The following is a 14,649-nucleotide window of genomic DNA, read 5'->3' on the forward strand; positions in this document are numbered from 1 at the left end:
ATTAGCTTGAACAAAATGCATTCCGGATGATGGAGATTGCTATTTTGTAAAAGTCTACTTCGCTTTCGAGTATATAAAACAATGCCGTTTGTATGGCTGTGAGATTGCCCCTTCGGTGACCATCGTCCTTGACGGATGTGGTGAGGAGTGATTTGTCTAAATTAGGTGATTGGAGCTCCACCTGAAGTGAGTTGAGGGCTAGCAATGCAATGTCATGACTCATGGCCAACTTCTCGTGAAAAGATGTCCGGCATGGTAACACACAAAAATGTGGGCCATAGGGGATTCACACCCCTTACACCTTCAAATTCGGCTTGATACACGTCTTAAGGCATATGATACCACTTGCATGGGATAGCAGCTACCAATTCCGCAGCGACACGTGGCAGATTCGTAAAATCGATGCCAGGTCGGCAGTGCATTTAGGAAAAGTGGCCGCCTGGCTAGCCTGGCTATCTCGAGCCGTCGACCCTTTCCTCTCTACTCGTAAGGCATCGAGCTACGCCATGGCGGGTCGCTGTCGTCCCCTCTTCTTGAGTATCGCTGTCGTCCCCTGTTCTTGAGTAGCTGAAGCTCAGCTACGTGGTTATCACCTACCATTTCCCTCCGTTCACCCGATCATCGTTCTGAGAGAGTTCTTTGGTAGAGAATGCAATCAAACAGCAAATGTTGGGGCAGTGGAGACTAGGGTTTCGTGTTCTGCACAGTGTGGATTAAGCTACCAAGGGTTTTCTGTTCTGCGTTTGCGATGGGATCCAGCAGTAGTCGGCCTGCAGCTTCTGCTAATGGCGCGCAGAGCCCGAAGAGGTCACCTGGAAAGAAGAAGAAGAACGAAGGCGTCCTGGTTCCCTTCCTTCGATCCATGAGTTGTGGACCCGCCTCCTCTTCGTGGAGAACAGAGGCAAGTCACTTTTCTTGCTTAGTGTGGCTGTTTTGCTTGTGGCTTGCATAGTGCATCTGCCTCATACATGAAAGATCACTGTACCTACAGGGGTCCGAATTTTCTTGTAAGGTTTCGAATTGTGCATTATTGCTACAGCAGATGCTTTGTGCTCAAATCAGAGGACCTTGCTCTGTTGTTTTCAGCAGCTCACAGGTTCTGATTTTCTAGTTGATGCCTGTTAGAGACAGTCGAGAACCTGCTTGCACCGCCCATTGCATGACCATCAGCCCGAGTAGGGTGGGCACCAAGTTGAAGCACAAACTTTACACAGATCCACCCAAAAACCTGCATATAGTCAGCATGAGCCGGGCACTGAGCTGAGACACAACCTTTACACAACTCGTGGTGCGACAGAGATTGACTCAAAAAGTGCACCTTTGCATTGTTTGGTTGAAAATGCCCCTACACATCGATGTCCAAGAGATGTTGGCTGCCCATCACATTGCTGCTTAATGAGCATTACATGGATGATGAGTTAGCTTTTTCGCTCTAAACATTTTTTTGGCATGTAAAGGAGGTTGCACCAATCCTAGCAAAAGCTGTCTCCTCACTGGCGCAGGAGTGATGGGCACCTGCTCTGTCTGTAACCAGCCTTAATGTCCAACTTTTCAGTTTGGCTCTTATCATGTTGGCTTGGAAGGAAATATTTCTGTGTCATTTCAAGTTACCATGTGGTAAACCTGTGCAACATGTCATTGCGTGGTTCATGGATTGAAACTGAAGCTTTATAGAATTAATTGTCATTCTCAGTTGCATGCAGCAATGTACAACAAGTACTCCTATCTTAGGAGACTCCTTATTTAACTTGCTCAGATGATTATTCTGTTAATGAGCAATTTATGCTTTTAAGTTTGATGAGATCTCCAAATGTTGGATGCATGTGCAGAGCTTTGTGCAAGAAAGACGGATGCAATCTGGAGATAGTCTGTCTTGCCAGAATACATCCAAGAAATCTATTGAAGCTCATGTATCCGGTGAAAGCTGTGGTCCTTGTGGGCTACATGGAAGCGTGGGAGAAAAACGTGACAATGAAACATCTGGTGGCAGTAGCAGCAGCGGTCACACCTCAACGAGTTCTCGACAAAATTCAGAGTACTCATTTGTTTTTGGGTCTGGGAAATCAAGAGCTTCTAGTCTGGGGTCTGAAAATAGCTCTCGTGTTGTAACTCCAAGTGCAAGCTATCCTCTTCTTAGTCAGAGTAGGAATGGGCAGTTGCATCAAGCAGAAAGTCAAGCAAATAGAATTTCAAGATCCCATAGACATTTCTCCTCGTCCACTGATACCAATCGAGTTATGGCAAGCACAGATGCAGTCAGTATATCTGGTGCAAATTCCTTTAGTACATCGGCTGAGCAAGTTGTTTGTGAAGATAATGAGACCAATGTCCCTGGCAGTTTGGGAAGCAGTTCAAGCGCCCAAGGTGCTTGTGGAGATGTCTCAGATTTAGGAAGTTTACCAAACCCTGGAGCTGTGGAAGGAACTCCTGGATCTTCACAAGGTGCTACTAACCTGGCAAGTGAGGAATCAGCAGACCGTGATTCTTTGCAAGGCTTCTCTGATGCACATCACTCAGAAAATATTGGGGTGCTTCATGTTGAGGCTTTAGGTCTTGTCGCTCAAACTCTTGATGAATCATCAAGCTTATCAAGGGGAGAAGCTTTGGGAAGAGAAGCTAGACGCAATAACAGAAGGCGGCTATGGGATGCATTGACAAGAGCTACCACTCGAAGACGGAGCTTTTCTCCCACATTTTTGTTAGCCAGTGAGGACATTGATGGCTTGGGCTCTTGGAATGACAACTGGGGACTCTTTGATTGGAATAGCAGTGAAGAGGGAAGCTTTGTTGAGGAACGTGGTTTTGCCGCAAGGAGGAGCTCAGAGGTGGATGAGAGGACATGGAGGTCAAGGCCACAGGTAGTTTTTCTGTGTATTGCAGACCTTCCATACAATTCACATTTTGCTGCACTCGGTTTTATTATGGGGAAAAGAAAGTTTGCCTACATAGCTGCATTTTGAAGTTGGATTTTTACTCATTTATGTCTACAGGTATGGTCTCTTCAACATGTTAGCAATGCTATGGAAAGTAGTTCTGGGCATTCAAGGCACTGTGCATTTTGTCGGCATCCAGATGGCCGTTGCTCTTGTGAAGCCTTTTTAATGACAGAGGAAACTAGCACAAGAGCAAGCATTTCACGTATTGTTATGCTTGCAGAAGCTTTGTTTGAGGTATAAGAGGAATTTCAGAATGATAACATGTGGCAGGCAATTGTGTTTTGAGTATTTTTAAAGAAATTATTGTGATTTTTCCAGGTCCTGGATGAAATTCACCGTCAATCTGTTGCTCTTTCAAGATCAACGTCTCTCTCTCTGGTTTCTTTGCCTGCACCAGAAGTAGTTGTTGATTCATTTCCAGTCCGGATATACAAGAAAACTGAGAAAGCAGACAATGTGCTTGATGAATGTGCAGAGTAAGTGTTTCTATCAATGGGTGTTAGTCTATTGCACCACACAGTTGAGTTTTCCTTGCAAGTACTTCATTCTGCTTGTGCTTTATGCCACATGCACTCTAAAATTACCATGTGAAAATCATACAGACATAACATGTAACAGACAAAAAGTTAAATCTAAATGAATGAATGAGAGAAGAACATTTGTATGTACTCAAAGAAAGTTGAAGCTTGTTTTCAAGGTACTAGTGAAGATTATTTGTTTCCTTTTTATGGTTGCCAGAGAGAAGGTTTTTCTCATAAGCAACACAAGAGTACATGGTTTTGTTGAAAGTATAAAAGGGGACTACACCTTACGGAAGGACTAAGTTTGAGTGAAGGGGATCCTTGCCGGACAACTTTAACACGTTCAGAAAGGGGGGAGGAGACGTAGCCTTTTTGAAAAGCTATATGGCTAGGTGTGATTATGCTGGCTGGCTCCCCTTAACTAGAAATTTGGACAGTTTGTGGTTGGTTAGGGTAGATGTTGGTGAAGCATGATGAATTAAGCTTTTTTGATGTGAGAGTTGACCCAAAGAGCTTATGGTAGAAATTCACAGCACCCATGGACAAGTAGCCAGGTCACACCCTTACTAGATTTTAAGGGATCTGCATTTTGGCAAATTTCATACTGCTGGTCCAAAATCGAAGCCAAGCTTCAAGGATTTGGGAAGCCTTGAATAATTTTAATTAGGGCCATGTGTGGCCTCATCATGAAGACCAACTGAACTGTGTAGCAGCTGGGCTTGTGAAACCGGGCAAAGCAAGAGGACACATGTGAGCTTCATGCAGTAGAGGTGTAGTGTTGCTGTTCTTCAACTTACAGACGAGAGAGGCAGCAGTTAACCTTACCTTTTCTCTGCTAAGGTCTTCACGGCTCACCTACTCAAGGCCTTTGAGAACAAGGATAATCACTCAATCGAGCATTGAACAATCAGGAGGCTGATTTTTACTTTGTTGAATCAGCCTGCTGAAAAGGTATTTAAAGAAGAATCACTCACTCGAGCATTGAACATTTAGAAGGTTGATTTTTACCTTGTTGCACGTTGGCAGTGGTGTCAGAACAAGATGCAAAAATCAGACCAGTTGCATGTTATATTGGTATCGAGCTTCTGGTTGTGGCCCAGCTTGACTACCTAAAGTGAGAGCAAGTCCGTGCAGGGTAAAAGGATGTTAGGAAAAATCCACATAGCTATTCACCATGTCCGGAGAAGAAGAAAGAAGCTTCAAAAAAGGCATCACTGCAGAAGAATGTGTCCACAAAGACAAGAAAAGAAGAAATGCTTCCGCAAAGCGCAAATATACTCCTCCAAGAGTTAATGGAGCAAATCAGGTTACTCAGGCTACAACTACAACAAGCAAAAGAAGCACAAGAAAAGAAAGATCAGCCTAAGGAGCAGTTTCTAGAGAAAGGTTCCCAAAATTTTCAGCACATGCTTCTTCTCATGGAGTAACAAAGAAGACCAGAACTTGATGAGGCATGACAGATAGAGGAAACCAAACACAGGGAGGCTGAAGACCGACGCCGGGCAGAACGTGTGGCATTGGAATATCAACATTCATCATCGGCTCCATCAACCACCGTCATACGAGCTCAGCTGAACTTTAGTAAATATGATGGTAAGTGTGACCATTCTGCAGTCACACAGTTAGTACGCACCAAATGGAGCTGAAAAAAATCTAAACCACCTATTGCTGCCAACGTGGCGTCGTGGCAGCCATCTCGCGGGTGCAATTGGTGGCGACTTTTCTGTCCATCTTCTCGTTGAACTGGGAGGCTTCAGAAGCTTCAATAATTGAGCTCAATCCTCTCGAGGCATGGAGGAAGAACTCGACAAACTAGTAGAGCCGGTGAAGGCGAGTGGGAACTGTCTGGAGAATCTGGCGAAGAGGGACTCTGTGAAGGAGACCGTCAATGATGCGAAGGGCATCTCTCCTGCTGATCGTAAGATTTATGTGCTACTGCTGTAAATCTGAAAACAGAGAATAAAATAGTATATATGTGTAGACAATAGATTGCAGATGATCAAGAACTTGAATATGACTGAAGGTACAACACCAGGGGGGCTCGTGAGTGCTGGTACGTACAAGTTAAGGCTGAAAATGGAAATAATAATGAAGTGGACTGAGGCACCTATTATATAGGTCCTCTAGAGCTGGTCGGTCAGATCCTACAGGTCGACTTGGACAAAAATCCAAAAAATGTTCCCTAAAATAAAAAATACCAGAGAAAATATGCAGTGCAGGGCCTTATAAATGGGCCAGATACAAGCATGTAGGGAGTCCATCTTGGGATGAACAATATTTCCAACACCTTCTCTTCAGGCCAAATGGGCGGACCAATGCCAGCACATTGAAGTAATAATACATGTAGTGCAGGGCCTTATAAATGGGCCAGATACAAGCATGCAAGGAGTCCATCTCGGGATGAACAATATTTCCAACACCTCTTCAGGCCAGATGGGCGGACCAATGCCAGTACGTTGAAGTAAGACCTCCAAAGAAGCACGAGGGAGGGGTTTGGTGAAGAGGTTTGCAAGGTTGTCCTTGGTAGAACAATACACCAAGTGAAGAAGACCAAGTAGTCTCAAACAAAATGATAATGTACTCCGATATGTTTGGATCAATTATAAATCACCGGGTTTTGTGCCTTTAGCAATAGCACTCTGGGAGTCCAAGAAAATTGTGATAGGAGGTTCTTGTGCAGAGCATAAATGTTCGAGAATATGATGAATCCACAAAGCTTCAGTCATGGAGAGAAGGTAGGACTTATACTCAACCTTAGTGGATGATGTAGCAACAGTCCTGTGTTTGTGAAACTTCCAAAAGACCATTCCAGATCCAAGCAGAAAACAATATCCAGAAGTAGATCCCCGAGAATCAACACAACTAGCCCAATTAGCATCCGTGAATCCCACCAAATTAGAACCGTTGGAATAAGTGATACCATAACTGGATGTGCCACGAAGATACCGAAGAATCCGCAAAGCAGCTTGCCAGCGAGACCATCGAGCTATAAAGGAGAACTGACTGAGAATACTCAAGGCATAAGAGATATCTGGATGAGTGTTGTTGAGGTAGAGCAATGAACCAACCAACTACCGGTACTCAACCAAAGGAGAATCATCTTCCTTTGAAAGCTTGGAACTAGGATCCATGGGAGAAGAGAGCGGAGTACAATTTGTAAAACTATAAAGAGAAAGCAATTTGCACAGATACTTCTCCTGAGAAATAAAAATGCAATCATCGCGCTGCCATACTTCAAGACCAAGAAAGTAATGAAGTAATCCAAGATGAGTCATCTCAATTTGTTGTGAAAGTTGAGACTGAACAGGAGTGACCAAGTGAGAAGTAGATCTTGTAAGGATGAGATCATCCACATATAGCACAATGATACAATATCACCATCAGAGAGAAAGACATAAAGGTTTGAATCTGGATAAGCTCTGTCAAAGCCAAGTGAAATCAAGAAGGCATTAATCTTTTGATACCAAGTACGAGGTGCTTGTTTGTCTTCTGCAATAAATAAACATGATCTGTCTCTGAATCTCAAATCTTGGAGGTTGCTCAACATATACTTGCTCCTCTGAATCTCCGTACAAAAAGGTAGAGTTAATATCCATTTGAAAGACAGGCCATTCAAAATGAGCACCCAAGGCTAAAACAATCCGAATGGTGGTATACGTGGCTGCAGGTGCAAACGTCTCATCAAAATCCTCGCAAGATTTTTGAGCATAATCACGAGCAACTAGGCAAGCTTTGTACTTATCCAAAGTACTGTTAGAATGAAACTTGACTTTGAAAATCCATTTGACATCGACGACCTTCTGATGTAATGGGCATGGAACTAACTCGCAAGTTTTGTTCTGCTCGATAGAAGATATCTTTGCTTCCATGGCTTGTCGCGCCACTGCGGCAAAGCAAGGGCCTCCTTGGGAGTCTCGGCTCATCAATCTCTTGTAAGGTACTCGTAAGAGCATAATTCACGGTATGCTACGAAGAAGCAAGCGGGGAAGATCTCCGAGGTCCAGAAGACGGAACAGATGCTTGAGAATGCAATTGGCTATTAGAAATGCTAGAGTCCCGTAGTAATTTTTGGACCCACGGGGGTGGACTAGACCTCATCTCAAATCTGACAGAAGAAGAAGGTACTGCTGCAGAAATGGATGAAAATCCAAGACAGCACTTGCGCTCGCTGAAGCTTTCGCTCCCCCCTGCTCGCGCTGTCGCCTGCACGCACACCCCCCTCCCCGCCCTCGCGACTGCTCCCCTTGCCTACCCCGTCCTCTCCGCCCTCGTGTCTGCTCCCCCCCCGCCTGGTCTTCTCGCGCCTCCCACCCCTGCTCTTTTGCGCCCGCCGCCCCCTGCTCCGTCTCCTTCACGCCCCCCCCTGCTCTTCCCCTTCCTCAGCAACCCGCCCCCTCCGCCTGCCTCCGCCCTCTCCCCCCCACCCCTTTTCGCGTTTCCTCCGCCCCCCCTCCCCTTTCGCCGCCTCTGCCTTACGCCCCTCCCGCTCTATTTGTGTTTTTTATTCCGCCCCCCTCTGCTTCTCTGTCTTCCGCCTTCCCCCCTCCGCCCCGCCCCTCCCCGCTCCGCCTTTTGTGCAGCTCGGTTCTTGCAGGACACTCCGCATTCACTTCGCCTTCGACTAAGCTTCAGACACTGATGGAGGTTCCTCCCGCCCCACCTCAGAGGGACTCTTCCGCAGCCCCCTCGCCCGCCCCAGAGGATACCCCCATCAGGCTTTCTCTTTCGCCAGAAGAGGAAGCGAGCCTCGCCGCAGAGGTGGAACGAACGCCTCCAGGCACATTCCACCATCTGCCGTATAGTCGGCACTCGCCCCAGCAGAGGGGAGATCCGGGATCTTCTCCAAGCCCGCCTTCTTGCAAATGTGGGCAAGATCCTGGACGTTCCGTTAGTGGGCCGTGGACACTACCAGATTGAGTTCGAGACAGCCGAGAGCGTGGCCCAGGTCCTAGCCATGAGTCCCCTTGACATCAGGGGCGCTCGGGCATTCTTCAGACCTTGGCAGCACGGCTTCGACCTAGCAGCGGCGGCCGAGCAGGGAGAGCGCCTATTCCATGTCACAGTTGGCTTCCCTGGACTCCGCCGCCGCGAGTACCTTCCGCTCCTTTCTAGGATAGGAGCATTGGTGGGCTCGGTGCTTGAGACTGGCCCCACAGCAGCTTTAGTGGTGGCTAGAGCAGCTGGCCTGCCTTCGGTCAGAGTTTTGGTTCCTGACATCTCCTCCCTTCCGAAGGTCATTCAGCTACCTAGGATAGGGGGGGGGGATGGATCGATCAGAGAGTGGAGTTTTCGGGGCTCCCAAACCAGTGTTTTATATGCAAGCAGGTTAGCCACATGGCCAAGGCCTGCCCTCGCAGGAGACCCCGACCTTCACCGCTACAGCAGGCCCCCGATGGCCCGCCCACAGATGCGGCTCGACAGGCAGCCTCCGGGACACCTGCTTAGCCCACAGAGACCTTGGAGTGGCAGCCTGGACAGGGGCGCCGTAGAGGGAGACAGCCACAGCAGCATGCCCAGAGACCGATGCAGCATCAGCCACAGTCTCAGCATCACTGGGTTCCAGTGAGGAACTGCTTTGCTCTCCTCCAGGAGGAGACCCCAGCGCAAACTGAGGATCAGGAGATGCCAGCACCCCCTCTTTCGCCCCCATCCCCATCCCCACCCCCCCCTCCCTCGTCCCCCCCTCCCACCTCGCTTCCACCTTCGCCTCCTCCCGTTCCCGCTCCCGTTTTGTCAGCGGCTCCTTCTCCACCCCCCTCTCCCCCCCCTCCTCCCTCTCCGCTCGCATCAGCTCCTCGGGAGGCCTTGGCAGTACCCTGGCGCTCACCTGCAGTCCGGCGGGCACTGAGCACCGACCTTGCTCGAGCACCGCAGAGGAGACCTACCATGCCGATTCGGGCTTCACAGATATCCTCTATCCGCAGTCGGCTGAGTAGTCTCGACACTAGACAACGCTCGGAGGCTTTTGACTACTCCTTCACACGGTTTTTTGGAGCGGAGGGCCCCCATGCGCCAGCACCCATCAGAGTTCATGTAGTGATACCTCCGGCCCGAGGGGAGGAGGCACTTGATTCAGCGGTGGCCTTCTCCTTCCCTCTCTGTGGCCCTAGCGACCGGGAGTGGACTCTGGATCTCGCTCTTAGCATTTTGAAGACTCAGGCAGTTGAGTTTTTCACCATGTGAGCGATCTGGAGATGACAGACGTGATAGGCCGACTCTGGGAGTTGGCTCATTTCTTTGATACTGGGAGTGGATGCCTCCGGGATTCGACATTTGGTGGTTCGCATAGTGGCAGACCTAGCACGCGACCCTGGCTATGTATGCATACACGAGGTTGCTCTCTCTGAGCGGGAGGCAGTCGCCATGGGACACAGCCACTGGCGCGCCTGATCCGAGATTCTTGCAGCACACCGGGTGGGCAGATGCGTAGCCGCTCGGATGGGGACTATTCTCCATCCAAGCCGCTTGCGAAGGCCCGCCGTATGGCTGAGACAGCCTCCACCTCAGCAGGTCATCCATGAGGATCATCTCATGGAATGTATAGGGCCTTGGCGGCGCACACTATGTACGTTATCGTGGTTGCTTGAGGCAGGAGCTTCAGAGATGCCTGGTTGGGGGCAGTATTGATATTCTGATGATGCAGGAGCACCATTTGAGTGACAGCAGGATTCGGAGATACGGTTCAGTGATGCCTGGTAGATGGGACACATTTTGGTCTGCAGGGTTTGGCCCCTTGGGTGGGCAGGGAGGAGTATGTATGGTCATTGCGGATGTATGGCGGCAGGCCATTGTGGATCGCAGGGTCATTGTGCCTGGTAGAGCACAGTATGTTATTCTGAGGATGCATGATGAGCTCTTTGGCGTGCTCAATGTCTATGCGCCCAACCATGCTAGTGCCAGAGCAGAGTTCTGGACCCTTGTTACGGATGCATTGCCCGAGGCCGCACATTGGTGTGTCGGGGGAGACTTCAACATGCTTGAGGACCCGGCCGATAGTGTGGGAGGCAGTCATGTTACAGTGCACGGCACGGAGCTTGCAGCTTGGGAGCGATTTTGCATGACATTGCGGATCATTGATGCATGGCAGCATGAGGCTTTCTCCCGCTCTTAGGACAGTCTTAGTTTTTCTCGGTCGGATCGCCGGCAGGGAGGGACTAATCTATCATGGATTGATCGCTTCTATGTGGGCGACAGGCTCGGGGAGCGTGGGGGGCTCCGTTGGCATTCTCGCTGGCACCTCTTTTTCAGACCATGCGCCAGTTATTTGACAATTGAGGAGAGGACACGGGAGACCAGCTTGCAGTTGAGGATCCCAGAGAGGATACTTACAGATCCCAGTCTTTCTGAGGACATTGAGAGGATATGGCATAATAGCCAGAGCTCTGACCTGGATGCAGCAGGCCAGTGTGCCCAGGGACTCATCGAGCTCAGCTCTTTTTTGCACGCTGTAGCCTTGACACGGTTGGGAGAGACACGCGGGAGCGTCGCTTGAGACGTAGCCTTGCTTCGCTCCAGCGCCTTCAGGAGCAACAGCCTACATGTGAGTGGGTGGCGTCCCAGCTGAGCCAGGCACGCCAGGAGGTTAGAGAGGCAGAGGAGCAGAGACACGAGTTCTACTATCATTGCCAGGCCTCTTAGTGGACGCAGCTTGGTGATAGAGTGACTGGGGAGTTCTTTGAGATTATTGGACCTCGCCATGCTCGAGCAGGAGTACGCCAGCTCAGGAGGCAGGATGGATCGTTAGCCACTGAGCCCGGGGAGATCAGAGCCATTGCCACTGAGTTCTATAGAGACCTGCTTTCAGCGGAGCCAGCCACGGAGGCACGTGATGCTTGCAGACAGACTGTGTGGGCCCATGTGTAGAGGAGGGTCACAGATTGTATGCGCACAGTTCTGGGTGAGCCTCTTTCAGAGGATGAGCTTGTTGAGGCTTTGAGGGTCTTGCCGCGCCATAGTTGCCCTAGGGAGGACGGATTGACGCCTGCCTTTTTTATGCGCTATTGGGACCTTTTGGGGCCAGGCCTCCGTAGGGGCTTTCAGTATGTTTTGGACACTGGGGTGATGCCACAGAGCTTTTCAGAGGGCTTGATCTTTCTTATCTCCAAGGGGGAGGGAGTGTCAGATGATATTCGGCATTGGAGACCTATTACGATCCTCAATACTGTCTACAAGCTTGAGGATTCAGCCCTTCCTTGGTGAGCTGATTCATGCTACCCAGACAGGATTTGTCAAGGAGCGCAGTATTCTTGACAACATTTTCACCTTTTGGGAGGCGAGGGCCCGAGCTAGATTTCTCGGTGAGGACCTCCTTGAAATCGATCCCGTCAAGTGGGAAGACTCCGTTGGACACCCACACGCTTAATAGCACAACTTTAAAACCACAAATTTGAAATGGACAACTTAATACAACTTGAATTTGAAATGAAATGAAATGGAAAGATGGACACCAGCACTGGGGCCGGAACGGGCCGACTCCCCCCTCAATATATGATATATTTATTGGGAGTATTTAATGAATACAATGCTCCATGGGTTCCAAGAACCAGATAATGTCCATGTACATATGAAAACAGTACCAAACAAATAGGCTTGAAATCGAAATTCGATGTAGATGCTCGAAGCAGAATGACCACTAGTGTGGTCCAGTCTCTACGGTCCTGTGCTTTCACTGGACTCCGCGGAGAGCGCCACACTGGTGCTCCGAGACCACGCACAAACAGGCGCTCTCGTACTAACGCCTGGCTCTCCCGATCTCAGCACCTTTGGACCGAGGTTCTCCAATAGAGCTTGGACAACCCGGCACCGAACGGGTGTTGGCCGTGTAGGGAGTCGAGAATCTCTTATCAGATTTAAACACAAAATACTTTACTTAAATCTGAAATTCACTTACTTGTGGATGGCTGAGGAAGTCCAATACCCATGTGTACAGTTACATGAGAGAGACACCGAGATGAAGCCACTTGAAGAAAGAAAACACGGCCTTCGGAAAGGAAGTGCAACCTTTTACCAAAAAGAAGATGGAGCTGCCGCCTGAGTAGCTGGAGCGAGGCCTGCTGGTGGTGGAACAACAGCCCGGCTGCCGAGTGCAGCGTATTAAAGAAGTATACCCACGGTCTACTGGTGAAGGTCACACAACTGGCTGTTATTGCATGCTGCTGAAGATGGCCCACGTTCGCTTGCAAAAGAACAAGGCAACGCAGCCTGTGTGTAAACAGCCGCCAGATAAAGGGTTTAGCCGCCCGTGAGAAAAGGGGTGCCTGGCTGCTGTACACAGGTGCCTGGCTGCAGCCTATGTGGGTATTCGCAGCCTGTGGAGTGGCGGCCAATCGCCTGCAGAGGAGCAGCGTGGATGATTCAGCAACCGCCTGGTAAAGTAAGCGCAGCCATACAGTAAAATATGGCAGCCGCCTTTGCGTAGGAAGAGCAGCCTGCAGGAGAAGGTAGCGTGGAGTAAGCAGCCGCCTGTAGTTGTTCATGCGCAGCCTGCAGTAGCATAAACAGCCGCCTTTGATTTGGCTCAACCGGCAGCACGCAATGAAGCACAGGGTGATGAAGGCGCACAGAATCCGTATACGTGCGCAGCCTAAAGAGATGTTCGCCGGTTCTCAGGTAAGAAGGTGGAAGCGGTGATCTCTACGCTTGAAGGAGGGAGCCTTTTTTTTATAAAAATTAGAGTGGAGTTACACTACGTTTGCAAGGAGTGTGGGTAGGTGACCATGCCCACTCCCCCACACTCACTTAAGTGGGGCTCCCCACCTTGGCCCCTAAGTGGGTGCCCAAAGGGGGTACCACTTAAAAGCAAGAGGACAAGATCGGTACGGTGAATTGGGGACATATCAGTACGGTGGAGCCAGGGGCTGGGCATGTTGATAGCCCATGAGGAGAACTCCTTTCGTAAATGCTGGGCAGAGCAGGCTGACATGTCCAATTATCCCTTATTTGGTCTTTCCGTCAGCAGCATGGCTGCCCCCAAACACACATATTGCAGTCCATTAGGCTGCCAGGTTCAACCCCAAACTGAATTTTTGGGGGGACCTTTTTGGGGACACTTTGAGAATATTGGAACTTTCCGTCACAAGTACGTGCATTCAACTAACTTGCCTTAAGAACTCATTTAGAGTTTTAATAACTCATTTAGGAGTTATAAAACTTGATTTTGCTATGGACAAACTGAGGGGTCAACATGCTAGGAGTGGAGTGGTAGATGATATAAATTGCAGCCAATATTTGCAATTCAAAGAATATTTTTAATTTTTATATTTGCTTATTGCTTATGGGGTCAGTCTTGCCTTTTCCAAACAGGTGTTACATCTGCCTTATAGAGTATGGAGAGGGAGACAGTGTTCGAACCTTGCCATGCTACCATGAGTTCCACATGTCGTGTGTGGACAAGTGGTTGAAAGAAGTTCACAGGTACTGAACCGTTTTAGTGCTATCTTGTTTTTTGGTACTGAACCATATTATTCTGCTTGTTTGCTTTACAGAGTGTGCCCTTTATGCCGAGGGAATGTGTGTGATGCAACTGTTGGGAACTCTCAAGCTCCAGCTGCCTAGAATGACACTTTGCATGGGCTTAGGATTGCTTGTCAGAGTGATTCTTGTATCTTCTTGTTCCTATGGTGTTTTGGACTTCCTGCTGATCAATACCTGACTGGTAAGACCAGGGGCCTAACCTGGTTCTTATTTGGTTCTATACGTGTAATAAAGCTCTTGTACAGTGGTACGAAACAGTTGCTGCATCAGTTACATTTTTATATCTTTATTGAACAAGCAGCTACATTTGAGTCTCATGAGGAAGGCTCACTACTAACTTGTACTTGGTTGGGTCAAGAAATGGTACATGCCCAGCTCTCAATTTGAGTACCACGTTTTGGTTGATACAACAAAAGATACTGAGAAATACAACAAATGTGTAAAATACCATGAGAATTTCTGTCATGGGCTGCAGGAAAAAGAAATTTTTTATCAAGTTGTCTGCATGTGGGTTCTCGTGTATATTTGGATTATCATTAGAACATGGATTATACATTTAGTGTTCCAGCTGTAAGTGTTATTTGTTAGTACACTCACAAGGTAGGCATCCACTACACCCAGATCAATTTTGATCACGAGCTTGATGGTGTTTACTCAGACCACATTTATCGCCACCTCCAAGATGTGGATCCTCTTGTCCCCCTTGCCACCCTTACATC

General features: G+C 48.7%; 1 protein-coding gene across 1 annotated transcript; it reads left to right on the forward strand.

Annotated features, from left to right (window-relative positions):
* The first annotated feature begins 347 nt into the window (after positions 1-347).
* On the forward strand, positions 348-14,436 carry LOC147612877 (uncharacterized). The gene is made up of 6 exons (XM_086782144.1): positions 348-901; positions 1,830-2,858; positions 2,991-3,170; positions 3,255-3,412; positions 13,760-13,870; positions 13,942-14,436. The coding sequence occupies exons 1-6, from the start codon at positions 749-751 to the stop codon at positions 14,009-14,011; spliced, it is 1,701 nt and encodes a 566-aa protein (XP_086638270.1). The 5' UTR covers positions 348-748; the 3' UTR covers positions 14,012-14,436.
* The last annotated feature ends 213 nt before the right edge of the window (positions 14,437-14,649 follow it).

This window comes from Cibotium barometz, chromosome 44, assembly GCF_041138505.1.
Source record: "Cibotium barometz isolate CiBa-2024 chromosome 44, ASM4113850v1, whole genome shotgun sequence".
Lineage (NCBI taxonomy): Eukaryota > Viridiplantae > Streptophyta > Polypodiopsida > Cyatheales > Cibotiaceae > Cibotium > Cibotium barometz.

Excerpts from the sequence above, each read along its gene's own strand:
- LOC147612877 (XM_086782144.1), top strand. The coding sequence starts at position 749 with ATGGGATCCAGCAGTAGTCGGCCTGCAGCTTCTGCTAATGGCGCGCAG. Across the intron at positions 3,413-13,759 it reads GTGCTTGATGAATGTGCAGA|GTGTTACATCTGCCTTATAG; the intron begins GTAAGTGTTTCT and ends TTTTCCAAACAG. Across the intron at positions 13,871-13,941 it reads TGGTTGAAAGAAGTTCACAG|AGTGTGCCCTTTATGCCGAG; the intron begins GTACTGAACCGT and ends TTTGCTTTACAG.